This window comes from Symphalangus syndactylus, chromosome 15 (genome assembly GCF_028878055.3).
Source record: "Symphalangus syndactylus isolate Jambi chromosome 15, NHGRI_mSymSyn1-v2.1_pri, whole genome shotgun sequence".
Lineage (NCBI taxonomy): Eukaryota > Metazoa > Chordata > Mammalia > Primates > Hylobatidae > Symphalangus > Symphalangus syndactylus.
In genome coordinates this window covers 48387819-48414367 of record NC_072437.2, presented here as the reverse complement: position 1 = coordinate 48414367, position 26549 = coordinate 48387819, and the positions used below count along the sequence as shown (strand labels likewise).

The following is a 26549-nucleotide window of genomic DNA, read 5'->3' as shown; positions in this document are numbered from 1 at the left end:
GATTGAGACCACAGTGAAACCCCATCTCTACTAAAAATACAAAAAAAAAAAAAAATTAGCCAGGCGTGGTGGCGGGCGCCTGTAATCCCAGCTACTCGGAGAGGCTGAGGCAGAATGGCGTGAACCCGGGAGGCGGAGCTTGCAGTGAGCCGAGATTGCGCCACTGCACTCCAGCCTGGGCGACAGAGCGGGACTCCGTCTCAAAAAAAAAAAATCAGCCAGGCATGGTGGCACACACCTGTAGTTCCAGCTACTCGGGAGGCTGAGGTGGAAGGATCACCTGAGCCCGGGAAGTCAAGGCTGTGATGAGCCATGATGGTGCCATTGCACTCCAGCCTGGGTAACAGAGTGAGAACCTGTCTCAAAACACACACACACACGAGTTCCTGGGAAAGCAAAATGGAGGAGTGTGTGTCTAACCTAATGGTCTGCAACCTGGCCTACAGCGGGAAGCTGGAAGAGTTCAAGGAGGGTATTCTGGCCGATAAATCCCTAGCTACTAGAACCGATCAGGACAGCAGAATGGCATTGCACTGGGCATGCTCAGCTGGACATACAGGAACTGTTGAATTTTTGTTGCAACTTGGAGTGCCAGTGAATGATAAAGAAGATGCAGGTTGGTCTCCTCTCACATTGCGGCTTCTGCTGGCTGGGATGAGATTGTAAAAGCCCTTCTGGGAAAAGGTGCTCAAGTGAATGCTGTCCATCAAAATGGCTGTACTCCCCTACATTATGCAGCTTCCAAAAATAGGCATGAGATTGCTGTCATGTTACTAGAAGGCAGGGCTAATCCTCATGCTAAGAACCATTATGAGGCTACAGCATTGCACTGAGCAGCAGCCAAGGGGTTTGGTGAGCATCTAGGTTGGTGACACAGCCACATGCCAGAAGAGTGGTGCACCCAACTCCATGGGAACAGAAGCTCCTATGCTCGGGACCCTTCTGGACCTCACCCTGTGTACCTCTTCAGCTGCCCATTCATCTATACCTTTATAATATCCTTTATAATAAACTGGTAAACAAGAAAAAAAACACAAAAAAACCCAAAAACAAAAAAATTAGCTGGACATGGTGGCACATGCCTATAGTCCCAGCTACTCAGGAGGCTGAGTCAGGAGAATCACTTGAGCCCAGGAGGTCGAGGCTGCAGTGAGCCATGATCACACCAGACCCCTGCACTCCAGCCTGGGGGATGGAGTAAAACCCTGTCTCAAAAACAGCAACAACAACAACCAACCAACCAAAAACAACAAAAAAACAACCAACAACAATAAAAAACAAACAAACAAACAAAAAAACCCCATATATTCTTATTTAAATCTCCAAACTGCCTATTCGGATAATGCTTTAATTTTTAAAATAGGCCTACTCTTGTCCTGGTGTGTCCATTATGTGACCTTCACAAACAGCCTAGTTAGGGATGTGCTATTATCCCGATTTTACATTTGCAGGGAAAGGTCTGGAGTTGTTAAGGAATGTACTCAACCCCTTACAGCTGGAGAAAGGTGAAACTGAAACTCAAATACAAATTTTCGCAATCCAAATTCAGTACTCTTTCACTTAACCACCTGTAATGTCTATTTTTCTGCCATTGATCATTTTAAAAGCTTGCTGACATTTTTTAAGACAAGCAATTTTGAGAAAAAGTAAAGGTTATATTAAAAATAAAAGATGACCAGCCGGGCGCGGTGGCTCACGCCTGTAATCCCAGCACTTTGGGAGGCCGAGGTGGGTGGATCTCACCTGAGGTCAGAAGTTCGAGACAGCCGGACCAACATAGTGAAACCCCATCTCTAGTAAAATACAAAATTAGCCGGGTGTGGTGGCACATGCCTGTAATCCCAGCTACTTGGGAGGCTGAGGCAGGAGAATCGCTTGAACCTGGGAGGCAGAGGTTACAGTGAGCGAAGATCATGCCATTGCACTCCAGCCTGGGCAACAAGAGCGAAATTCTTGTCTCAAAAAAAAAATACATAAAAATAAAGAAATAAATATATGATATATATGATGACCTTTACAACAGTTTTAATAGTAGAAACCGTATTTGGGACTTTTCCCTTTTAACGTTACTCCTCAGCATCAGCAGTTTAGGGTTTCGAATGGAAAACAGGCTGTACCTTACTATGTTTGAGCCTTGTGGGAAAACAATCTGATCCTGGAAACAGCAAATTAGCTCACAGCTATACCTGTTTACCTAGTCAATGTGTGTTTGTTCTGTTTGAAGATACTTCAAAAGTAACAATTGTAAAAGAGATTACTGCTTTGATCAGAGAATCTGAATCCCCTTTGTTGACCATGAATGATTGGTCTTTGTGATGTTAATGTTTCTTTTAAGGAACATCAGATCTGTAAATGCACCTTAATTACAGGCAAGCAGTTTTGGAGGGAATTTGTGACAGCATTTTATGGAAAGTCTTTCCTAGTTCCCCTTCAAATCTAATTATAGTAGAAAGATTGTTTTAGGCCAAGCAGCAAAAAGCTATAATTATTAGTGCTTTCATTAATGTTCATGTAGGTCAAAAAAGTTATCTTATTGAAGAATAAGATTGAAATCTCAAAAATGCTTAATTTTTCCCTATAAAGCACAGAACAACATGCAGAGCCTTAACTGAGATGTCCTTACTAACTTGTTCACCATAATTATGCTGGCAGCTCGGGAGGCTGTTTTACGAACACTTTACATTTAGAAACAGCATATGGGAATCCACAACTCAAACAATCGCTGATTCCCAAATTTATTTATTTATTTATGTATTTATTATTTATTTTTTATTTTTTGAGACAGAGTCCTGCTCTGTCACCCCGGCTGGAGTGCAGTGGCGCGATCTCAGCTCACTGCAAGCTCCGCCTCCCGGCTTGTTCACGCCATTCTCCTGCCTCAGCCTTCCGAGTAGCTGGAACTACAGGCACCCGCCACCATGCCCAGCTAATTTTTTGTATTTTTAGTAGAGACGGGGTTTCACCGTGTTAGCCAGGATGGTCTCGATCTCCTGACCTCATGATCCGCCTGCTTCGGCCTCCCAAAGTGCTGGGATTACAGGCCTGAGCCACCGCGCCCGGCCCCCAAATTTATTTTTAAATTTGCAACCAACAGTCCAATTAGAGTACATGAGTACCATATGGAGAGATAAACTTTTTTTTTCAGTTCTGCTATGTTCATTTTGTGGTATTAGGCTGAGTTTTTTGTTGTTACATATATATATATATGTTTTTGTTTGTTTTTAGTTTTGTTTGTTTTTTGGTTTTGTTTTGTTTTGAGAAGGAGTCTTGCTCTGTCACCAGACTGGAGTACAGTGGCGCGATCTCGGGTCACTGCAACCTCCGCCTCCCAGATTCAAGCGATTCTCCTGCCTCAGCCTCCTGAGTAGTTGGAACAACAGGCACGTGCCACCACGCCCAGCTAATTTTTGTATTTTTAGTAAAGATGGGGTTTCACCGTGTTGGCCAGGATGGTCTTGATCTCTTGACCCTGTGATCCACCTGCCTCAGCCCCCCAAAGTGCTGGGATTACAGGCGTGAGCCACCGTACCCGGCTGAAGACATATGTTAATACAGAATGTTAGATGTTGCTGAAGGAACATGTGAGGAAACAGAATTGCTAAACTGCAGATAGGCTGATTTAGTTAGATATGAGGAAGAATTTCTCAATAGCAGAGTGAAATCTTATGTGGCGGTGGTTTGAAAGTTGCATACTTTGTGAAATAGTATGTGGCAAAGCCTGGGCACACAGCAAGGCCTGTTCTAAGAGGAACCTTTCAATTGATTGCATTTGTTACTGTACATGGTATTAAGTCCCAGAATGGGATTTTTCTACTCACCTGGTTACAGTGCTAATAATGACCACCATTCAGCATTGTATACACCAAGTACTTACCAACTGCTCCTTCCAAGGATTTTTTTCAATATTATGTTAACACTTAAACTTATCATTTAAAAAGCTATGAATAGAGCCAGCCTCGCCTGTGTATGAGGAAAAATGATATCTCTGAGGTTTAAAGCATACTGAATTAACACATTCCAAGTCATTTCTTCTTCTTGTTTTTTTTTCCTAATTATGGCAGCAATTAGCTTTGCAGCATTGCATTCATTCCAAACAGCAAGGATGGAAAACAATAATCCTGTTTACCTGAGGCTGGAGAGAGTGTACCTAGCTTTGTTCCCTCCCCAGCCTAATCTAAATGCTTTGCTAGGTGCCATCCCACACAATACAGTTTGACTGAGTCACTAGCAAATCCTCTCCCCCACCTGGTTAATTCACTTGTCACTGTAAACCTCTGCAAGGTCAAGAAATAACAGATAACAGGTCATTTCCAACTTAACAAGGTGGCACATTTTACTTATATTCATTTAAAAGATGGAGCCCTCAGATATATGAATACTTGTTTAAAAAAATCGTTCGATCTGTTAAAATTATCACAGGGAAAATAACAAAACTCTCTTGGATTGTTCTTGACAATTAATGGAATAGAAAGGTGGCGATTGTAAATGCTTTTTTTTTTGTCTTTGTAGTAATGGAGAAGAGTAAATTATTAAATGGACACGTTATTTACGTTTGAAAAAAAGCTGCATCTCATGCTAGGAAAATAGGTTATAGGCAATTTTGCATTACAATGTGAACATGTCATTAGTTTTAATTTTCCACACCAAAGATTGTAGGGTAATTTGCTTTCATTAGAATGGAGTAGTTTCTCCTCTACATACATTATCTTTCAAACCTCTATTGCCTCCATGAGAGATTTTAGTTCTTCTTTTCTTAATTTGTGAGAAAAATAGTCTTGATTTTTCTAAGTATCAAAATATTATGGCAAAAGTTTTATTGCATATAACAAGAGCTGAAACACAGGGTGAACGCACTGCAAATGTGTCATAACCATTGCACAATGCCAAATATCATAATATATGAAGGTATACCACCACCATTTGACATGTTTTAGTGTTGTAGGGCACTGAGTGTACACAGTGTATTTCTCTGCTGTAAAATGTAAGCTACTATAGAGGAAGAACAGTAATCAGTTACACATTAACCATAAAAGGTCATTTCTTGCGGCAAATGATATGTTGATCAAGCAATATTTGTCAGTAGACCTGAATCTTACTACTGAATGACTCTCATGAAGAAAACCATTGTCTGTGGGACATCATCATATATGCAAATCATCCATTTGTTTGGATGGTTTAAATATCATCAAGTCTTTATCTTTACTTCTATAATGTAATTCACTGACTTTTCAGCTAATCAATCCCTGATGCTACATTTTTCTGTTAACTTACTATGCTGCACATTCAAACAATGATTAATCTCCTAATGTTAACTATGCGATAAGAAAAATATTGAAAGAAAATGAATGACGTATTCATTTGTGTTACAAAATTGTCTATAAACCAGTTTCCCAGCATGAGCTGTGGTTTATTTTCAAACTTAAATAACTTGTCTATGTAACCTTATCTTCCAGGTACTTCCTGCAAACCTCATACATTATGCAATCAAGCCCATAAATATAGGTAGAAGTTAACTTGAATGGCTGAAACAGAGTTAACCACACACATGTAGTTAGAGCGTTATCATTTCTGCCATAAACCTCTCCCTTTTAAGAGATTTACCAAGCTATCATAAAAAATGTGTTATTGCCTGTATCTTTGCAAAACATGAGTTCCTATGAAGTGACTTGCCAGCCTGGGCAACAAAGAGAGACCTTGTCTCTACAAAAAAATTTAAAAATTAGCCAGACACAGTGGTATGCGCCTGTAGTCCTTGCTACACTCAGGAGGCTGAGGCAAGAGGATTGCTTGAGCCCAGGAGTTCCAGGCTGCAGTGAGCTATGATTGCGCCACTGCACACCAGCTTAGGTACCAAAGAAAGACCCCATCTTAAAAAAAATGTGACTTGGCTTCTTTTTTTTTTTTTTTTTTTGACGATGTCTTGCTCTGTCGCCCAAGCTGGAGTTCAGTGGCACGATCTTGGCTCACTGCAAGCTCTGCCTCCCAGGTTCAAGCGCTTCTCTTGCCTCAGCGTCCTGAGTAGCTGGGACCACAGGAGCTCGCCACCACATCTGGCTAATTTTTGTATTTTTAGTAGAGACAGGGTTTTACCATGTTGGCCAGCTGGTCTCAAACTCATGACCTTGTGATCTACCTGCCTCAGCCTCCCAAAGTGCTGGGATTACAGGTGTGAGCCACTGCACCCAGCTGACCTGGCTTCTTAAACATTAAACATACTGGACTTTGTTGCTACATGTCACAATGGCCAGTGTGTTTGTATACTGATATCACTGAATTGAGGTGGCACTGGTATTAAGTATCCTCTCTTTAGTTTTTCTAAATTTCTGAAAAATTAACATATTATAACTCCAATGATGACATATTACCAGGATCATACAAACAAATGCATTAAACCACCTCACCAAACAAACAAGGCGAAGCGTGAAATAGGATGCTTTATGAAGGAAAAAAATGAATAGACTTAATCAAATAAGTTTTGGTTTATAGACAATTTTGTAACACAAATTGGGCAGGAAAATTGAAAGGATCAGACTTTCTTTTGTAAGTTGACTTGTGAAATGCTACAAAGCAAGCATCACATTGATCATTCTGCTGGTTCCTTTTCAGGCGCTGCTGCCAGCAGCTTTGTATCTTGCAGCATATGTGGAGTAGATTAAGAAACTAAACTCAAGTTATTGTGAGGTTCTAACATTTTTTAAACAGGTAAACACAAGGCCTCTCTTTCTCGTTGTATCTTTATTTTATTTTATTTGTATTATTGTTTTTAAATTTATTATTCCTTTTTTTTTTTTTTTTTGAGACGGAGTCTCGCTCTGTCGCCCAGGCTGGAGCACAGTGGCGCAATCTCAGCTCACTGCAAGCTCTGCCTCCCAGGTTCATGCCATTCTCCTGCCTCAGCCTCTCGAGTAGCTGGGACTACAGGTGCCTGCCACCACGCCCGGCTAATTTTTTGTATTTTCAGTAGAGACGGGGTTTCACCATGTTAGCCAGGATGGTCTCAATCTCCTGACCTCATGATCCACCTGCCTCGGCCTCCCAAAGTGCTGGGATTACAGGCGTGAGCCACCGCGCCCGGCCTTATTCATTTTTTAAAATAGAGACGGGCCGGGCGCGGTGGCTCACGCCTGTAATCCCAGCACTTTGGGAGGCCAAGGCGGGTGGATCGCGAGGTCAGGAGATCGAGACCACGGTGAAACTCCGTCTCTACTAAAAATACAAAAAATTAGCCGGGCGCAGTGGGGGGCGCCTGTAGTCCCAGCTACTCCGGAGGCTGAGACAGGAGAATGGCCTGAACCCGGGGGGCGGAGCTTGCAGTGAGCCGAGATTGTGCCACTGTGCTCCAGCCTGGGCGACAGAGCGAGACTCCGTCTCAAAAAAAAAATAAAATAAAATAAAATAAAATAGAGACAAGGTCTTGCTATGTTGGCCTGGCTGGTCTCAAACTCGTGGCCTCAAGCAATCCTCTTGCCTCAGCCACCGAAACTGCTGGGATTACAGGTGTGAGTCGCTATGTCTGGCCCATTTATTGATTTATTTTTTATAGACAGGATCTTGCTTTCTCACCAGCCCAAGTGCAGTGGTGAGATCATAGTTTACTGCAGCCTCAACCTCCTCGGTTCAAGAGTTCCTCCCCCCTCAGCCTCATAAGTAGCGGTGACTACATGGATTTTTCATTATTACAAACACCGTCTGGCTAATGTAAAACCTTCTTTTTTTAGATGGAGTCTTGCTCTTGTAACCCAGGGTGGAGTGCAATGGCACAATCTCAGCTCACTGCAACCTCTGCCTCCTGGGTTCAAGCTATTCTCCTGCCTCGGCCTCCCCAGTAGCTGGGATTACAGGGACCTGCCACCACGCCTAGCTAATTTTTGTATTTTTAGTAGAGACGGGGTTTTGCCGTGTTGGCCAGGCTGGTCTCGAAATCCTGACCTCATAATCTGCTTGCCTTGGCCTCCCAAAGTGCTGGGATTACAGGCATGAGCCACTGCGCCCGGTCTTATTTTCTATGTTTCTGTCATGGAAGCCTGAGGGTCATGGAGTGGAAGGTTACAGGAGTGAGTCAAAAAATATGAGTTCAAATTCTTCAGTGCCCTTCTCAGAAACTATATCTTCTGGATTTTCGTGGTATCTGTTTGTTTGGTTGTTTTTTTCTAGGATTTTCATAGTATGCCTAGCCTTTGACCTTTTTTTTTTTTTAAGAGACCGGGTATCACTACATTGCCAGACTGGAATGCAGTGGCTATTCACAGGAGAAATTATTGTCCACTGCAGCCACATGCTCCTGGGCTCAAGCAATACTCCTGCCCAGCCTCCTGAATAGCTGGAACTACAGGTGTGGGCCACGTGCCTGGCTCTTATGCTTAACCTTTTAACACTTTTGGTCCCATAGCGCTCACTGGCACAGTTCATGTCCCTTAGCAGGCCCTTGGTAAATTTTATTGAATAATGGGATTCCATTTCTTCAAAAATTGAAAGCGTCTATTAGAATACAAGAATCCTTTGGTTCTTTTCAGACCAATAAATTCTATGAATGCCAGCTTATCTCCCTAGTAGGAATTTGTGAAGTGAAGCTACTTTGCGCATGGAACTGCCAGTGCTTAAGAATAAGAATACTGATATCTGAAGGATTCTCTTAGGACTAAGTAGCAACCGCCCTCCCTGTCTGCTAGATAAGCCCCACAGCAGGGAGGGACCCTCCCAAGTAGCTGGGACTACAGGCACGTGTCACCACACCCAGCTAATTTTTGTATTTCTAGTAGAGACGAGGTTTCACCATCTTGGCCAGGCTGGTCTTGAACTCCTGACCTCATGATTCACCCGCCTGGGCCTCCCAAAGTGGTGAGATTACAGGCGTGAGCCACTGTGCCCAGCCTAGAGATCTTCTTGTGTCAGTATAGATATAGCCACTTTATTTTTTATTTTATTTTTTTTTTTTTGAGACGGAGTCTCGCTCTGTCTCCCAGGCTGGAGTGCAGTGGCGCAATCTCGGCTCACTGCAAGCTCTGCCTCCCGGGTTCACGCCATTCTCCTGCCTCAGCCTCTCTGAGTAGCTGGGACTACAGGCGCCCGCCACCACGCCCGGCTAATTTTTTGTATTTTTAGTAGAGACGGGGTTTCACGGTGGTCTCGATCTCCTGACCTCGTGATCCGCCCGCCTCGGCCTCCCAAAGTGCTGGGATTACAAGCGTGAGCCACTGCGCCCGGCCTATAGCCACTTTATTCTGTTAAAATTGCTGAATAGGCCGGGTGCTGTGGCTCACGCCTGTAATCCCAGCACTTTGGGAGGCTAAGGCGGGCAGATCACGAGGCCAGGAATTCAAGACAAACCTGGCCAACATGGTGAAACCCCATCTCTACCAAAAATACAAAAATTAGCTGGGCGTGGTGGCACGTGCCTGTAATCCCAGCTACTTGGGAGGCAGAGGCAGGAGAATCGCTTGAATCTGGGAGGCGGAGGTTGCAGTGAGCCGGGACCGTGCCACTGCACTCCAGCCTGGTGGCAGACCCAGACTCCATCTCCAACAAAAAAAAATTGCTGAATGGTAGTACATGGTGTGGATGTACTAGAGTTTACTTAATCATTTACTTGATCATTACATACTTACTGTTGGATATTTAGATGGCTGCTGATTTTTCATTATTACAAACATGCTGCAATAAACATTCTGCTATGCCATCTTTGTGCACATTTGAATAATTTTGAGGAACTAATTCTTAAAAATGGAATGTCAAAGTGTATGACACTTTTGTGTGTGTGTGTGTGTGTGTATATATATATGTATTTTATTTTTTATTTTTGTAAAGATGGAGTTTTGCCCATGTTGCTCAGGCTGGTCTCAAACTCCTGAGCTCAAGCAATTCACCCACCTCAGCCTCCCAGAGTGCTAGGATTACAGGTGTGAGTCACCACACCCAGCTGAAATTTTATATTTAATAGATCCATTGGCCGGGTGCGGTGGCTCACGCTTGTAATCCCAGCACTTTGGGAGGCCGAGGCGGGCGGATCACGAGGTCAGGAGATCGAGACCATGGTGAAACCCCGTCTCTACTAAAAAAAAAATACAAAAAATTAGCCGGGCGTGGTGGCAGGCGCCTGTAGTCCCAGCTACTCGGAGAGGCTGAGGCAGGAGAATGGCGTGAACCCGGGAGGCGGAGCTTGCAGTGAGCCGAGATTGGGCCACTGCACTCCAGCCTGGGCGACAGAGCAAGACTCCGTCTCAAAAAAAAAAAAAAAAAAAAAAAAAAAATAGATCCATGAAATTACCCTCTGTACAGATATATATTTTACAAAGTCCACAAGAAGTTATATTTTTACTGACATTATGAGACTTTCAGTTTCCTCTATATCCTCCTGGAATCTTTCTCATTTTTGTACATCAGTTGAACAAAATGCTATTCCATTACTGTTTTAATTTACATTTTCCTGATACTCAGGGGGTTGGAAATCTTTTCATATGTTTATTGGCCACTTGTATGTCTTTTTTGTGAATTGCCTATTTACTCCTATTGCCTAGTTTTTTGTTTGTTGGATTATCTTTTTTTTTTTTTTTTTTGAGAGGGAGTTTTGCTCTTGTTGCCCAGGCTGGAGTGCAATGGCATGATCTTGGCTGACCACAACCTCTGCCTCCTGGGTTCAAGCAATTCTCCTGCCACAGCCTCCCAAGTAGCTGGGATTACAGGCACCCCCCACCACCACACCCGGCTAATTTTTTTTTTTTTTTTTCTGAGATGGAGTCTCGTTCTGTCACCAGGCTGGAGTGCAGTGGTGCGATCTCAGCTCACTATAACCTCCACCTCCTGGGTTTAGGTGATTCTCCTGTCTCAGCCTCCCTAGTAGCTGGGATTACAGGCAGGTGCCACCACACCCAGCTAATTTTTTTGTATTTTTAGTAGAGACGGCATTTCACCATGTTGGCCAGGATGGTCTCAATCTCTTGACCTTGTGATCTGCCCGCCTCAGCCTCCCAAAGTGCTGGGATTACAGGCATGAGCCACTGCGCCTGGCTAATTTTTGTATTTTTAGTAGAGACAGGGTTTCTCCATGTTGGTCAGGCTGGTCTTGACCTCAGGTGATCCACCTGCCTCAGCCTCCCAAAGTGCTGGGATTACATGCATGAGCCACCATGCCTGGCCAGATTATCTTTTTCTTTAAATAGCTTTTTAAAGAATGTCTTTTGTGATTGTGAATATTAATCTTTTTTTTTTTTTGTATTTTTTTTTTTTAGTAGAGACGGGGTTTCACCGTGGTCTCGATCTCCTGACCTCGTGATCCGCCCGCCTCGGCCTCCTAAAGTGCTGGGATTACAGGCGTGAGCCACCGCGCCCGGCCCGTGAATATTAATCTTTTGATGCAAATAATTTCTCCTAGTCACTATTTTGGGAACTTGAGAGTAGAGGGGTCACTTGTCTTTTAACTTTTTTTTTTGGCAGGGGACAGAGTCTCACTCTGTCACCCAGGCTGGAGAGAGTAGTGAGATCACAGCTCACTGTAGCCTCAACCTGATAGGCTCAAGCAATCCTCCTGCCTCAGCCTCTCAAGTAGCTAGGACTACAGGCATGAGCCACTGCACCTGGCTATGTCTTTTAACTTTATGATCACACAGATTCACAAGACTTTCCATTATGTTAGAAATTCTCCTGGACTTTATTACATAAATTATTTACACAGCATGGAGAAATCTGATTTGATCCATTTACGGGCTAATTGTTCTCATCAATTTATCTAATCTGTGTTGAACCCTAAGCACCATGCCAGTTCTTGCCCAGAATTCCCTCCACTTTCCTCCTATCTACCGTTTTGCAGTTTGCAGAGTCTTGTGCTTTCTTTTTTTTTTTTTTTTTTTTTTGAGACGGAGTCTCGCTCTGTCGCCCAGGCGGGAGTGCAGTGGCGCAGTCTCGGCTCACTGCAAGCCCCGCCTCCCGGGTTCACGCCATTCTCCTGCCTCAGCCTCTCCGAGTAGCTGGGACTACAGGCGCCCGCCACCACGCCCGGCTAATTTTTTGTATTTTTAGTAGAGACGGGGTTTCACTGCGGTCTCGATCTCCTGACCTCGTGATCCGCCCGCCTCGGCCTCCCAAAGTGCTAGGATTACAAGCGTGAGCCACCGCGCCCGGCTGTCTTGTGCTTTCTTTAAGGGTTAATCCAAGTATCAAAGTCCACAGTGATCTCTCTCTTCCTGGTTCACCATGCGTTTCGGACATGATAAAGTTTTGTATTTTGCATGTGTATATATTTTAACTTAAACTAGATGGGATTCTATTCAACTGAAGCAGCTTCGTTTTTATCTGGACTCTCAGTGTTTTTACTCATAGGAGTCCAGTACGTATCAGTTGGTTGTTTTAAAAATACTTTATCACAGGAAAATCTTCAATGACTCCTTTCTCCCTCATACATACACGCTGTGGGCAATTTGCATCGGCATCTCAATCATCCTTTGTGTGTCCTCTGTCTTCTGTTGCCATGTGCCATTAGGCCACCCTGCTCATTATGTCTGGGATTCCAAACCTCAACAATAATGTTGTGAACAATGTTAAGGATCTCATCTCTACTCGGGAGGCTGAGGCAGGAGAATGGTGTGAATCCAGGAGGTGGAGCTTGCAGTGAGCCGAGATCACGCCACTGCACTCCAGCCTGGGTGACAGAGCGAGACTCTGTCTCAAAAAAAAAAAAAAAAAAAGATCCCATTTCCTCAAAATGTTCTGGTGGCATAAAAAGAAGAATCTAGTATTTTTCACATTTGAAAGATATATCTTTAAAGTCCAACTGGTGCCTGGTGTGGGTCTTTATTTCATGCTACCTCAGATCTGCCTTCTCAAGCACATTGCAGTGCGCAATGTCGGGATTTAACAGTGGCCCCACTAAGATCAAACCCCATGGTCCTTGACAGCAGGTTTTTTGGCTTTTCAAAATTAAACCCGGGTCGGGCATGGTGGCTCACGCCTGTAATTCCAGCACTTTGGGAGGCCAAGGCGGGTGGATCACGATGTCAGGAGTTCAAGACCAGTGTGGCCAACATAGTGAAACCTCGTCTCTACTAAAAATGCAAAAATTACCCAAGCATGGTGGCACATGGCTGTAGTCCCAGCTACTTGGGAGGCTGAGGTAGGAGAATCGCTTGAACCCGGGAGGTAGAGGTTGCAGTGAGCCGAGATCACACCACTGCACTCCAGCTTGGGCAACAGAGTGAGACTTCGTCTCAAAAAAAAAACAAAAACAAAAACAAAAAAAAACCTAATCAAAACTACATTAAAATAAAATTGATATTTTATTGTTTGAATTGTGCATATTATTACCACTGCCTCTACTATGTTTACCTTTTTTTTTTTTTTTTTTTTTGGGACGGAGTCTTGCTCTGTCACCCAGGCTGGAGTGCAGTGGCGTGATCTCGGCTCACTGCAAGCTCTGCCTCCCAGGTTCAAGCAATTCTCCTGCCTCAGCCTCCCAAGTAGCTGGGACTACAGGCGCCTGCCACCACACATGGCTAATTTTTTGTATTTTTAGTAGAGACAGAGTTTCACTGTGTTAGCCAGGATGGTCTCAATCTCCTGACCTCATGATCTGCCCACCTCGGTCTCCCAAAGTGCTGGGATTACAGGCGTGAGCCACCGCGCCCAGCCTTTTTTTTTTTCTTGTGACGGAGCATCACTCTTGTTGCCCAGGCTGGAGTGCAATGGCATGACTTTGGCTCACTGCAACCTCCGCCTCCGGGATTCGAGAGATTCCCCTGCCTCAGCCTTCTTAGTAGCTGGGATTACAAGTGCCCACTACGACACCCAGCTAATTTTTTTGTATTTTTAGTGGAGATGGGGTTTCACCATCTTGGCCAGGCTGGTCTCGAACTCCTGACCTCAAGTGAGCCACCTGCCTTGGCCTTCCAATGTGCTGGGATTATAGGCATGAGCCACCGCGCCCAGCCTATCCTAATATTTTTTAAAGACAAAGGCAGTAATGTTCTTTCTGACATTTTCATTTAAAGCTCTGGAGCCTCGTGTCTGTGTGTGTGTGTGTGTGTGTGTTGTCTTCATTCACATACATTCAAAGCATTTAGTGTGCTACACGGCAGAAACTGCACCATGGGAGTAGAATAAAAACAAGTTTGATAATGGTGGTAACTGTGGTGGCACCTAAGACATCGAGGCCATCATGACAGAGAAATGACGAGGCCATGAAGACAGAGGAAAGGGATGTGTTTGAACTGAGATGGAATTGCTTGTGTGGATTAGTGCTGGGTTGTCTTCAAGTTAACTCTCAACCTTCTATAAATACAAATCCTCGAAGACCAGTCCTAGACAGCAGAATTTCATCTGTTAAAGTCCTCAAACGTTTATTCCTTTTATTGTTTTTAGTTTTATTTCAAAAGGATTTCAAACCTACAGAAAAAGTTGCAAGAATAATACAAAGAATTCCCATTCTTTTTCTTTTTTTGAGTCGGAGTCTTGCTCTGTCACCCACACTGGAGTGCAATGGCACAATCTCAGCTCACTGCAACCTCTGCCTCCCAGGTTCAAGCGATTCTCCTGCTTCAGCCTCCCGAGTAGCTGGGATTACAGGCACACACTACCATGTCTGGCTAAACTTTTTTTTTTTAAGAATTCCCATATACTTTCATCCTGATTTGCCAATCATTAATATTTTGCCACATCTGCCTCTCTCTCTGTATATCTGTTTCTGTGTCTGTTTATATCTCTCAGTATGCATATAATACACTCTCATAGACACTGACACACACAGACTTTTCTCCTGATTTATAGTTAATTGCTCACATCATGGCCTTTACCTCCTTTGAATAATCAGGGTGTGTATCCTTAAAAAAAAGGATATTCTCTTATATAACTAGTTATTTTTATTTTGTTTGTTTGTTTGGTGGTTTTTTTTTTTTTTTTTTTTTTTGAGACAGAGTCTCACTGTTGCCCAGGCTGGAGCGCAGTGGCACGATTTCGGCTCTCTGCAAGCTCTGCCTCCCAACTTCAAGCAATTCTCCTGTTTCAGCCTCTCTGGAGTAGCTGGGATTACAGGCACCCACCCCTACTCCCGGCTAATTTTTGTATTTTTTAGTAGAGGCGGGGTTTCACCATGTTGGCCAGGCTGGTCTTGAACTCCTGACCTCAAGTGATCCACCCACCTCACACTCCCAAAGTGCCTAGATTACAGGCATGAGCCACCGTGCCCAGCCCTCTTACACAACTAGTCATATTGTCAAGTTCAGTCATGTAGCATTGGTTTATTGTCTAATATACAGTTCATACTCAAATTTTGCTAATAACTCCAAAATATTTATTGTGCTCCTCATCTAAACCAAACCCAGGATTACCCATTTCTTTAAAAAGGAACAGTGCCTGTCCGGGTGTGGTGGCTTACACCTGTAATCCTAGCACTTTGGGGGCAGGTGGATCACCTGAGGTTAGGAGTTCAAGACCAGCCTGACTAACATGGCGAAACTCTGTCTTTACTAAAAATACAAAAATTAGCCAGGTGTGGTGGTGCGTGCCTGTAATCCCAACTACTTGGGAGGCTGAGGCAGGAGAATCACTTGAACCCGGGAGGCAGAGGTTGCAGTGAGCTCACTCCACTGCACTCCAGCTTCGACGACAGAGGGAGACTCTGTCTCACAAAAACAAACAAATAAACAAACAAACAAACAAACAAAACAAAACAGTCCCTGAACTTTTCTTTTTCTCTTACGACATCTACATTTTTTCAAAGAGTGGAGGCCGCTCATGTATAGAATGTTCCTCAATTGGGGTTTGTCTTACCTCTCTTCATGATTAATTCAGGTTACACATTTTTTTGTAGAAATTTATGTACATAAATTCCTCATTATTTCTCAGTTCACATCAGGATATTGATTTTGCATTCTTCTCAGTTCACACTGGGAAACTCATAATGCGGCAAACTCATAATGTGACAAGGACAAACTCAGTTTGTCCTTTTTTAAAAAAAAACTTTCATTAGAGAGATAGTATTTCACTCTGTTGCCTAGGCTAGAGCGCAGTGGTGTGATCTAAGCTCACTGCAGCCTTGAACTTCTGGGCTTAAGTGAACTTCCTGCCTTAGCCTCCCAAGTAGCTCGGACTACAGGTGCACACTACCGTGCCTGGCAATTTTTTTTTTTTTGGTTTATTTTTTGTAGAGATTAGGTCTCAGCATGTTGTCCAGGCTGGTCTTGAACTCCTAGACTCAAGCAATCCTTCTGCCTCAGCCTCTCAAAGCATTAAGATTACAGGCATGAGCTACTGTACCCAGTTTGTCCTGTTGATGGTAATGTTGATTTTGATCATTTGTTTAAGGTAGCTAGGCCAGGCCCTTCCATTGTTACCATTTGTTTCCACTGAAATTAATACCTCATCTATGGGGGAAATACCTTAAGACTGTGTAAATGTAGCCTGTTCCTCTTCTGAATTTCATCCAGTCATTTTCGTATCCATTGATTCTTGCATGAATTAATTAATACTACGATGGTTGCAAAATGGTGATTTTTCTTTTTCTTTTCTTTTTTTTTTTTTTTTTTTTTGAGATGGGGTCTTGCTCTTTCGCCAGGCTGGAGTGCAGTAGTGCGATCTCGGCTCACTTCAGCCTCCCTGGTTCAAGTAATTCTCCTGCCTCAGTCTCCTGATTAGCTGGGATTACAGGCACATGCCACCATGACCAGCTAATTTTTGTATTTTTAATAGAGACAGGGTTTCACCATGTTGGCCACGATGGTCTTGATCTCTTGACCTCGTGATCCGCCTGCCTTGGCCTCCCAAAGTGCTGGGATTACAGGCGTGAGCCATTTTTCTAACTCTACTATTTCTTCTTCTATTGTTAGTTGACATTCTATCACATTTTTATTTTTTAATTTAATTACTTTGAAACAGGGTCTTGTTCTGTCACCCAGGCTAGAGTGCAGTGGTGTGATCATCATAGCTCACTGAAGTGTTGACCTCCCAAACTCAAGCGATCCTCCCAACCTTAGCTTCCTGAGTAGCTGGGACTATAGGCAAATGCCACCAGCCTGACTAATTTATTTATTTTTATTTTGGAGAGATGGGGTCTCACTATATTGCCCAGGCTGGTCTTGAACTTTTGAGCTCAAGCGATCCTCCCGCCTGGGCCTCCCAAAATGCTGGGATCACAGGCATGAGCCATTGGGCCTAACCTCAAACTTTTATTTTTAATTTTACCTCTTATGTCTATTGTGAATAAGATGGGGTTCACTGAGTATCGATTGCCTATTTTGTGTGGGACTCTAGGAAGCATCAGGAGGAACACAAAGATGAGATCATTTGTTCCCTACAGGGCCACTCGATTTGTTGGGGGCAACAGGCATAAGGCAGATGGTGAGAAGTGCTTCACTGGGGATACAAAGGGAAAGAGAAGAAACCAACAGAGAGGGTAATTCTTTCTGGGGGTGACCCTGGGAGAAAGGTAGGCTTACAGCTGGGCCTTGTGGTATATATGGTCTCACTCTGTCTCCCAGGTTGGAGTGCAGTGGCGTGACTTCGGTTCACTGCAGCCTCTGCCTCCCAGGCTCAAGCAATTCTCCTGCTTCAGCCTCCTGAGTAGCTGGGACCAAAGGTGCGTGCCACCGCACCCAGCTAATTTTTGTATTTTTAGTAAGAGACGGGGTTTTGCCAAGTTTGCCAGGCTGGTCTTAAATTCCTGACCTCAAGTGATCCACCCACCTCGGCCTCCCAAAGTGCTGGGATTATGGGCGTGAGTCACCAGGCCCAGCCTGAGACTGGGTAATTGATAAAGGAAAAAGGTTTAATGGACTCAGAATTCCACATGGCTAGGGAGGCCTCACAGTCATGGCAGAAGATCAAGGAGGAGCAAAGAGACTTCTTACATGGTGGCGGGCAAGAGAGAGCTGGTGCAGGGGGAACTCCCCTTTATAAAACCATCTGATCTCATGAGACTTATTCATTATTACAAAAAACAGCACGGGAAAGACCCGTTCCCATGATTCAATTACCTCCCACTGGGTTTCTCCCACGACACGTGGGAATTATGGGAGCTACAATTCAAGATGAGATTTAGGTGGGGACACAGCCAAATAATATCAATGATGTACGTATTCAAAGAAAGGCATTAGAGTTGGAGGGAACCCAAGGGACTTTTGGGAAATTACAAATAATCCAAAGGGTTAGAGCCTAAGGTTCATGGGAGAAGAGCAGGGGAGGAATAGTGAGATACAAAGTTGGGAAGATAGGGTGGGGTCAGCACAACGTCCCAGACTGAGGAGTTTGAACTTCCTTCCTCACTGAGGAAAGCAATGAAACATCTGAGAAGCAAGGTTACCTATCAGGTGATGCTTACAGTGCTTAGGGCAGGGACTATATCTTATTCATCTTTGTATTTCTTTTTTTTTTTTTTTTTTTTGAGACGGAGTCTCTCTCTGTCGCCCAGGCTGGAGTGCAGTGGTGTGATCTCAGCTCACTGCAAGCTCCGCCTCCCGGGTTCACGCCATTCTCCTGCCTCAGCCTCCCGAGTAGCTGGGACTACAGGCGCCCATCACCACGCCCGGCTAATTTTTTCTATTTTTAGTAGAGACGGGGTTTCACCGTGTTAGCCAGGATGGTCTCCATCTCCAGACCTTGTGATTCACCCGCCTCGGCCTCCCAAAGTGCTGGGATTACAGGCGTGAGCCACCGCGCCCGGCTCATCTTTGTATTTCTAAGACGTGCAACGGTGCTCTGCATAGAGCACTGTTGAACACAGAGTGTTCAAAAAATGTTGCAGACACCAATGTGCCGAATAATTTAGAATAAAGACTGGTGTATATGTATGTTTTATGTGTGAGTTGTGGTCACGACAGTGGGGAGCTGGGGGGTGGGAACGGGTCCTTAGAAATTCAGCTGTCTACTGAATATTTGACAGAAAATGTTTTGTTTTTGAGACAGGGTCTTGCTCTGTTGCCCAGGCTGGAATGCAGTGGCACAATCATGGCTCACTGTAACCTCAAACTCCTGAGTTCAAGCAATCCTCTTGCCTCAGCTTCCCAAGCAGCTGGGACTACAGGCATGTGCCACCACACCTGGCTAGTTTCTTCTTTTTACTCGTTGCAGAGACTGGGGTCTTGCTATGTTGCTTAGGCTGGTCTTGAACTCCTGGCTTTAAGCAATCCTCCCACTTTAGCCTTTCAAAGCATTGGGATAACAGGTGTGAGCCATCTTGCTGCGCCTCTAGAATATGTTTTAAATATCAAGTTTGTAGACTACCACCCCCACCCTCCTTCCACTTTAATTTCTGAAATCTCAGTAACCAAATTTGGGAATAACTTTTGAAAAACTATATGTTCCAGAAAAGAGAACAAGGCTCTTAGAGAAACAGTAGTATGAGCTGGGCATGGTGGCTCAAGCCTGTAATCTCAGAACTTTGAGAGGCTGAGGCAGGAAGATTGCTTGAGCTCAGGAGTTCGAGACCATCCTGGGCCACATGGAGAAACCCCATTTCTACAAAAAATAAAAAAATTTAGCTTGACGTGGTGGGGCCTGTGGTCCCACCTACTGGAGAAGCTGAGGTGGGAGGATCACTTGAACCCAGGAGGATGGAGCTGCAGTGAGCCATGTTCGTGTCACTGCACTCCAGCCTGAGCAACAGAGCAAGACTCTGTCTCAAAAAAAAAAAAAAGCGAGAGAGGAAGAGAGAAAGATAACATCCCATTTGAAATTATTTCATGCCAAATCTTCTATGTATTTTAGAATTTAAAAACTCAAACACAAACACCTCTTTAAAGATGCATATAAACTTTACCTGGTTTTAAGAGTCTGTGCATTTTGTCAAAACAGTGTAAACAGCCTATTTTATTTAATATGAGAAAACAGAGCAACAAAGTAAAACGAGATACCCAAACTAACAGAGTAAAAATAAGTGTAGAGGAAGTCTTGCTGATCACTTAGGAAATGAATTAAAACGTATTTATATTTCAGTCATTCCCTATATTATCCCTTTTGAACTTCAAACTCCCCTTTGTAATCTCTCTTCAGCTTCTTCATTCTGCAGTGAAATTCCTGAAAATCTAGCAGCTTGGTTAAGAAAGTTTACATGTTTTCCCAGTACAGAGTATTGGCAAGTTGTAGGTACACTTCACTGGCTTCAAATGGAAAATCATTTGATCATCACCTACTACAGTTCCAATTAACCCTTAGCTGTAGAAAGGTAATATTTATGTTTTCATTTAAAATATTTATTCTGATTACAAATGGAATACACAGCAATTGTAGAAAATCTGGAAAATACTGAAAAGTATCCAGAAGTGAATAACGACCCATAATTTTTTTTTTTTTTTTTTGAGACGGAGTCTTGCTGTGTCGCCCAGGATGGAATGCAGTGGCGCAATCTCAGCTCACCACAACCTCTGCCTCCCGGGCTCAAGTGATTCTCCTGTCTCAGTCTCCTGAGTAGCTGGGATTACAGGCGCACGTCACCATGCCCAGCTAATTTTTTATTTTTAGTAGGGACAGAGTTTCCCCATGTTGGCCAGGCTGGTCTCGAACTCTTGACCTCAGGTGATCTACCCACGTTGGCCTCCCAAAGTGTTGGGATTACAGGCGTGAGCCACCGCACCCAGCAGTGACTTATAATATAACCATCTAACGAGGGCCACCAAAATACATTCATGTTTGGCATTTTTTTTCATCTTTGTGGGTACATATTTATAAAACCCTTCTTTGACTATACATAGCATGAATGTTTTCCCAAGTCACTAAATATTCCTTAATAGTAATAATTTTTCCCCTTTTTTTCCAACTACTCAACTTTTTGGTGGCATAACAGTAGCCATGGTATGGATGTATTGCTTAACTACTCCCCTATTGTTGGACACCTAACCTAGGGTTATTTCCAATTTTATTTTAATTTACATTAATTATTATTATTTGAGATAGGGTCTTGCTCTGTCACCCAGGCTGGAGTGCAGTGGTGTGCTGATAGCTCACAGTAACCTTGAACTCCTGGGCTCAAGTACCCTCCTGCCTCAGCCTTCCAAGCAGCTGGGACTACCGGCATACATCACCATGCCTGGTTAATTTTAAACATTTTTGTAGAGATGGGGTCTCACTATGTTGCTCAAGCTGGTCTCCAGCTCCTGGCCTCAAGCAATCCTCCCACCTTAGCCTCCCAAAGGGCTGGGATTATACGTGTGAGCCACCATGCCTGGCCCAATTTTATATATAGAGATATATGCATGTGTGTGTATATATAAGTGTATATATATATGTGTATATATATGTGTGTGTGTATATATACACATACACCTTTCCTAGAAAAGGAATTATCTATCATTTTCTATTTTTTTTTTTTTTTTTTTTTTGAGACAGAGTCTTGCTGTGTCACCCAGGCTGGAGTGCAGTGGCGCGATCTCGGCTCACTGCAAGCTCCGCCTCCCGGGTTCAGGCCATTCTCCTGCCTCAGCCTCCCGAGGAGCTGGGACTACAGGCGCCCGCCAACATGCCCGGCTAATTTTTTGTATTTTTAGTAGAGACAGGGTTTCACCGTGTTAGCCAGGATGGTCTCGATCTCCTGACCTCGTGATCCGCCCGCCTCGGCCTCCCAAAGTGCTGGGATTACAGGCTTGAGCCACCGCGCCCGGCGGAATTATCTATCATTTTCAAAGTTATTTACATTTTAGCCTTTTTCATACTTATTGTCGAATTGTCCTTCCCCAAAGTTGTAAAGTTTACACAGCCATCAACAGTGTATGGAAGTTAAGGCACGAAGAACTCACATTGCTCTTAGCACTACTTTTACACACTTCCTCTATAAATCAACATCTAAAAGAGTATTTCCGTGTGACCCATGCACACTTTATTTGAGCATTCACCAGGTGTTCCCCACAGCCTGGTACCATCACAGCTTTTGTCATAACATGAACAGCAATTGGCTCAAAACACTGCCCATTGTGATGCTGATGATGAGACCTCCATAATGTTCTAAAAGATTGTTTGGTGTAACCACTTTAGCTCAGACTTTTCTTTTAACCTTGCCTATCATGTTTCAAGTCAGAATTTAAATACTGTGCAGTTTAAGCTACAGTATGCTTGGCCTATAACTTGGTTCCAGGCATTTATATTTATGTCACTTTTGTCTACTTATTATACTAACAAGGTGGAAAAAGCAATCCCAGTCTCTCCAAAAGGTAAAGCTCTCCCGTTTTTTTGGGTATTATTAGAGTTTTAAAATTAGGCTAGATAAATTATATTACCCTTAGGAATAAGTGCATAAAGGGAGTTTTATGAAATATTTTAAGAAGAACACATTTAAAAATCCAAACTGAAATATAAAATGTAATTTCTTAAGAACTGGAGGCAAGAGACATTACCAAAATAAAATATTAAATTGTTGTCTTAAGACATAATTTTAATTAATATAAACAGAAGTATTTAGTCTTATTTAAATTGCATGTTTTTTCATCACAAAAGCAATGAACAGAGCATCTTCTCTCTTGTCTTGTAATCTTTTGAGTCAAAATGCTTTAAATTCCAACTAATATCAGTTGAAGCTTCTATTTATCAGGCTATTTCCGTAATGACTTTTTTTCTGATGTGTGGCTTTAAGTGGTTGCCGTTAATGAAGAAATACAAAGACTACAGATGTGAAATGTTTGAGAGGACAATAATTACAATAGTTTTAAGTTTTCACTGATACAGATTCTAACAGGGGTGTGCAATCAATGACTACCAAAAAGTCACTTTAATTAAATAATCTTACCCTAGAGAAGAGTGTGCTCCCGTATAAAACTTTATTTTTCATGTTTATTTGTTCTTTTTTCTGTGGCCCAAGATCACTTGGAAATTTGATACTGATTTGGCAGAAATGAATATTCTATGAATATTTTTCTGCTCAAAGTGAATACAGTTTTGTTGGCTGTGATACTCTATACCTCTTAATTTCAAGCTGTCTCTGACGTTTTTGCCAAACAACTGAATTTAGATACTCCTTTTGCAGTGTCGTTGTGTGAACATTGCCCTAGTGATAGCTTCATATTTCCCTCATCTCATCATTCAGAAGCTATTTATCTATTTTTTTCCACTGCCTCCTTCAAACCCCCTCCCCCAACACTGAATGCCTGTTCAGCCCCCGCATATTCGTCCGTATTTATTCCCGTAAAGATAGTGACACTTATGGTTTATTCTAAGACTAAATCTGTGTTGCCCAGTGACTAAGGACTTAAGCATGCACACTGCTTCTATGCTTACCCTCCTACCTAACTTGACTACTCAACATTTTTATTTCATTCCCTCAGAATCCCCTGTTTTGGCACAGTTCAGTTAACACACCACTGCCAGGCCACTAATTGATTTCTGAAACCTGACATTTGTTTTTTGTTTTCTCCTATCTTCCCTAATGGTACAGCACTACTAAGCGGGAAGGAATGCAAAGAACTAGAAAGTTCAAAGTAATTGAGGATCTGTCCATTCACACTGTCTGGCTTCACGCCAATGTAGAACCTGGAACATTTGAAAAATATTTATCAAGTTTTAACCCTTTTTACTAAGTCGGTGAAACAGGTTTGCAGCTGTAGCATTTATGTTAAAAGCAACAGCAAAGAAACTTGGTTGAACATGTTCTTTATATGTTCAGAATCACATGGCAAATGTCTCCGAAAAGGATTACTTTCCAATTTCCGTACTATTGTACAGTGCTAAGCTAGTTATTTTCTGTGAGACTGCAGAGCAGGGCATTTCAGAGAAACTATTACTTAAAAGTGGCAGCCCTATTTCATGAATCTTTATGCCCGAAATGGAATTTTAAAACCTGCTACTGTATTGGAGCAAAAAGGAATATATTCAGTTACTATAAGAACCCCAACGCTAGCTTCATATCTATATTCATTATGAAAAGTGGAAATATGAAAAAATTAACAAGACTAAAAATATTAAAAACTTAATATTAGTTGTGTGGTTTTCTTTTTCTTTTTTTTTTTTGCAATGAAAAAGCTTTTGTAAATGAAAGCATGTTAAAAAGTGGTGTGAAATTATAGAAGCATTTCCAGTAAAATACATGGATTTCATTGCAGTGAAAACTTAGGTTGAAAGACCGGGCCACTTGAAGCTCTCGTAAAAAGACAAAAGGAAAGGTCTAGATAGGTTTAAAAGCACATTAAGATACAGCTACCAAATGTATTAAATCTAAGTTAGATTTAGCTTAAAGTTACAAGAGCACAAAAGTTCTATTAAGAATTATCTACATCACATTTAGGTTTGATGTTATCAGAATTAAGTAACTAAAAATCTTTCAAAGCTCAATTTTTTAAGAGTTACATTAAATCCCATCCTAATTCTATAAACTGTTTCTAAACTAATTAATTACATGATCGGTTTTATATTAGAGAAAAGCAGGACAGCTTTTTAAAGATGAAGGTGGACAGCACGGGGCTGTTTGGTTAGAGAAAAACTTGAAAAAGCACTTATTAAATAATACTTTGATAATATGAAAGTAGTCATCAGCCATTCTCTGAAGGCAGTGATCACAGCTATAAAAATGAATCATGTATCAACAGGAAGAGAAGGAAAAGGACAAAAATCTAGTTTACAGCATAATTTTATATTTTCTAATAAATACATTTCTTTATGTGCCTATTAATTTTCTACCCATTGAAAATGAGATCCATACCTTTGATAGATACGCTCTTTGAAGTGAACGTTTTTTTCCAAGACTTTTTTGTTTAAAGCTGTTTTACTCTGAAGTGATGAGTAGGCTGTGGTATATGTAAAACTGTCTAATGGTATATTGTGTGTCAACATATGTACATTTGTTGTAATATCACAGGCATTTTTATTGCAGTTTATTGTTCCGTCCTCCCAATACGCCAGATAAAATCATGTACAAGAACATTAAGGATTAAGGGAAGTGGTTTCCTTAGGTGATTGCTGGCAAAAATTCACCCTCCCATTATAACAACATAGTAAATGGATGGTAATATATTTGGCTATTACTTTCCAACAAATTTGGATTCCCAGTTTTCAGAGTTGGTCTGTGTCTATGTTTGTGGCTTTTTGGTTGTCTCTTCGTAGGAAAAGGTGCCACAATGTGAGGTAAATGTGCTCGGTTTCTGTTTTGCAAATATTAAAGTCCATTTTTTGAACATACAGTGCTAGCAAAAATAAGTCAAAGATGTAATGTCTATTTAAATACACATTTGAGCTAGTCGTGCTTAAATTAGATTCCATGCTTCGGCTAGAATCAACACGGCTTAAATATTAGAAACTTCAAAATTCATATGGCCCAAGCCCTCCTCCCTACACACGGATGGGAGGTAGAAATGTGTGGGAAAACGTCTAGCAATTAAAATCCTGAAGCAGTGGGAAAAACCCAGGCTTTTATGCAAGGATTTGAAAAAACGCTTGCCATCAAATCTTTTATTCAGGCATTCTGAATTTGCCTTGTTAAACGGATACACTCACTGCTAAAGATACACAGAGACAAGAGCTGTTTTAAATTTGTTTATCACACCGCCCCTAGTTTTCTGCTAAAGAGAAGTACATTTTGGATATTTAAAAGTACACACTCATTAGACAAATCTCTAAAAGCCTCAGCGCCCCCACCTAGCTGCCTTCTGGGTTTCAGCTTTTGAGTTTCAGGTCCTTGCACAACACCTAAGACGTGCAATACTCTTTTTCTTCCTAATCCTGGCAGAGAACAGTGCGAAGAGATCTCCCTCCGCGTCTCCACCCTAATTCCCCCTCTTCCCAGATTCCACCCGCTCCGCTACTTCCCTCCGCCCCCGGCTCCACCAGCCCAATCTGTCAGAGAAGTTGTGTACAAACTGCGCGGCCGCCCTGCGCGCGAAGCTCGTGGCCCGAGAGGGGTGCGGTCGGGCCGGCGGAGGCGGGGCCCTGGCTGCCTCTCTCCCTGCTCATAGGCTGGCCGCTCAGGCCTGGCCGGCCTCGGGGCCTCGGGATTCGCGGCGGCGCTGCCAATCAGGCGAGCGGGCCCCGCCCCCCCGGAGTTGGGTGAAATAGAGGCGGGCGTCAAGTGTCAGTAGTCGCGGGGCAGGTACGCGCGCTCGCAGTTTTCTCGCGGAGGTCGGTGGTGGCGGGAGCGGGCTCCGGAGAGCCTGAGAGCGCGGTGGGGCGGGGCGGGAGAAAGTGGCCGCCCGGAGGACGTTGGCGTTTACGTGTGGAAGAGCGGAAGAGTTTTGCTTTTCGTGCGCGCCTTCGAAAACTGCCTGCCGGTGTCTGAGGGGTCCACCCGAAACCTCCCCTCCTCCGCCGGCAGCCCCGCGCTGAGCTCGCCGGCCCAAGCCAACGTGGGTGAGGTGGGAAGTGCGCCCGACCCGCGCCCGGAGCCGCGCCCCCGAGTGCCCATGGCTACGCGGGTGCTGAGCATGAGCGCCCGCCTGGGACCCGTGCCCCAGCCGCCGGCGCCGCAGGACGAGCCAGTGTTCGCGCAGCTCAAGCCGGTGCTGGGCGCCGCGAATCCGGCCCGCGACGCGGCGCTCTTCCCCGGCGGGGAGCTGAAGCACGCGCACCACCGCCCGCAGGCGCAGCCCGCGCCCGCGCAGGCCCCGCAGCCGGCCCAGCCGCCCGCCGCCGGCCCGCGGCTGCCTCCAGAGGAGCTGGTCCAG

The 26549-nt window shown here is 43.5% G+C and overlaps 1 protein-coding gene and 1 pseudogene across 5 annotated transcripts in view; both read left to right on the top strand.

Moving 5' to 3' along the window:
• KLF5 (KLF transcription factor 5) overlaps positions 1–26549 on the top strand; it is a 61820-nt gene that overhangs the window by 17068 nt on the left and 18203 nt on the right. The window contains exons 1-2 of one of the 5 annotated variants that reach the window (XM_063618770.1): positions 26257–26405; positions 26496–26549. The exons of 1 other annotated variant lie outside the window; for it this stretch is intronic. In XM_063618770.1, coding sequence (XP_063474840.1) covers positions 26289–26405; positions 26496–26549 — 171 coding nt within the window. In that variant the 5' untranslated portion in view covers positions 26257–26288. Of the gene's footprint in view, positions 1–21954; positions 22119–25828 lie in introns of those variants that run through there. 3 more of the 5 variants (XM_055244717.2, XM_055244718.2, XM_055244716.2) reach the window with 3 other exon arrangements.
• Positions 400–25944, top strand: LOC129463738 (26S proteasome non-ATPase regulatory subunit 10-like; annotated as a pseudogene).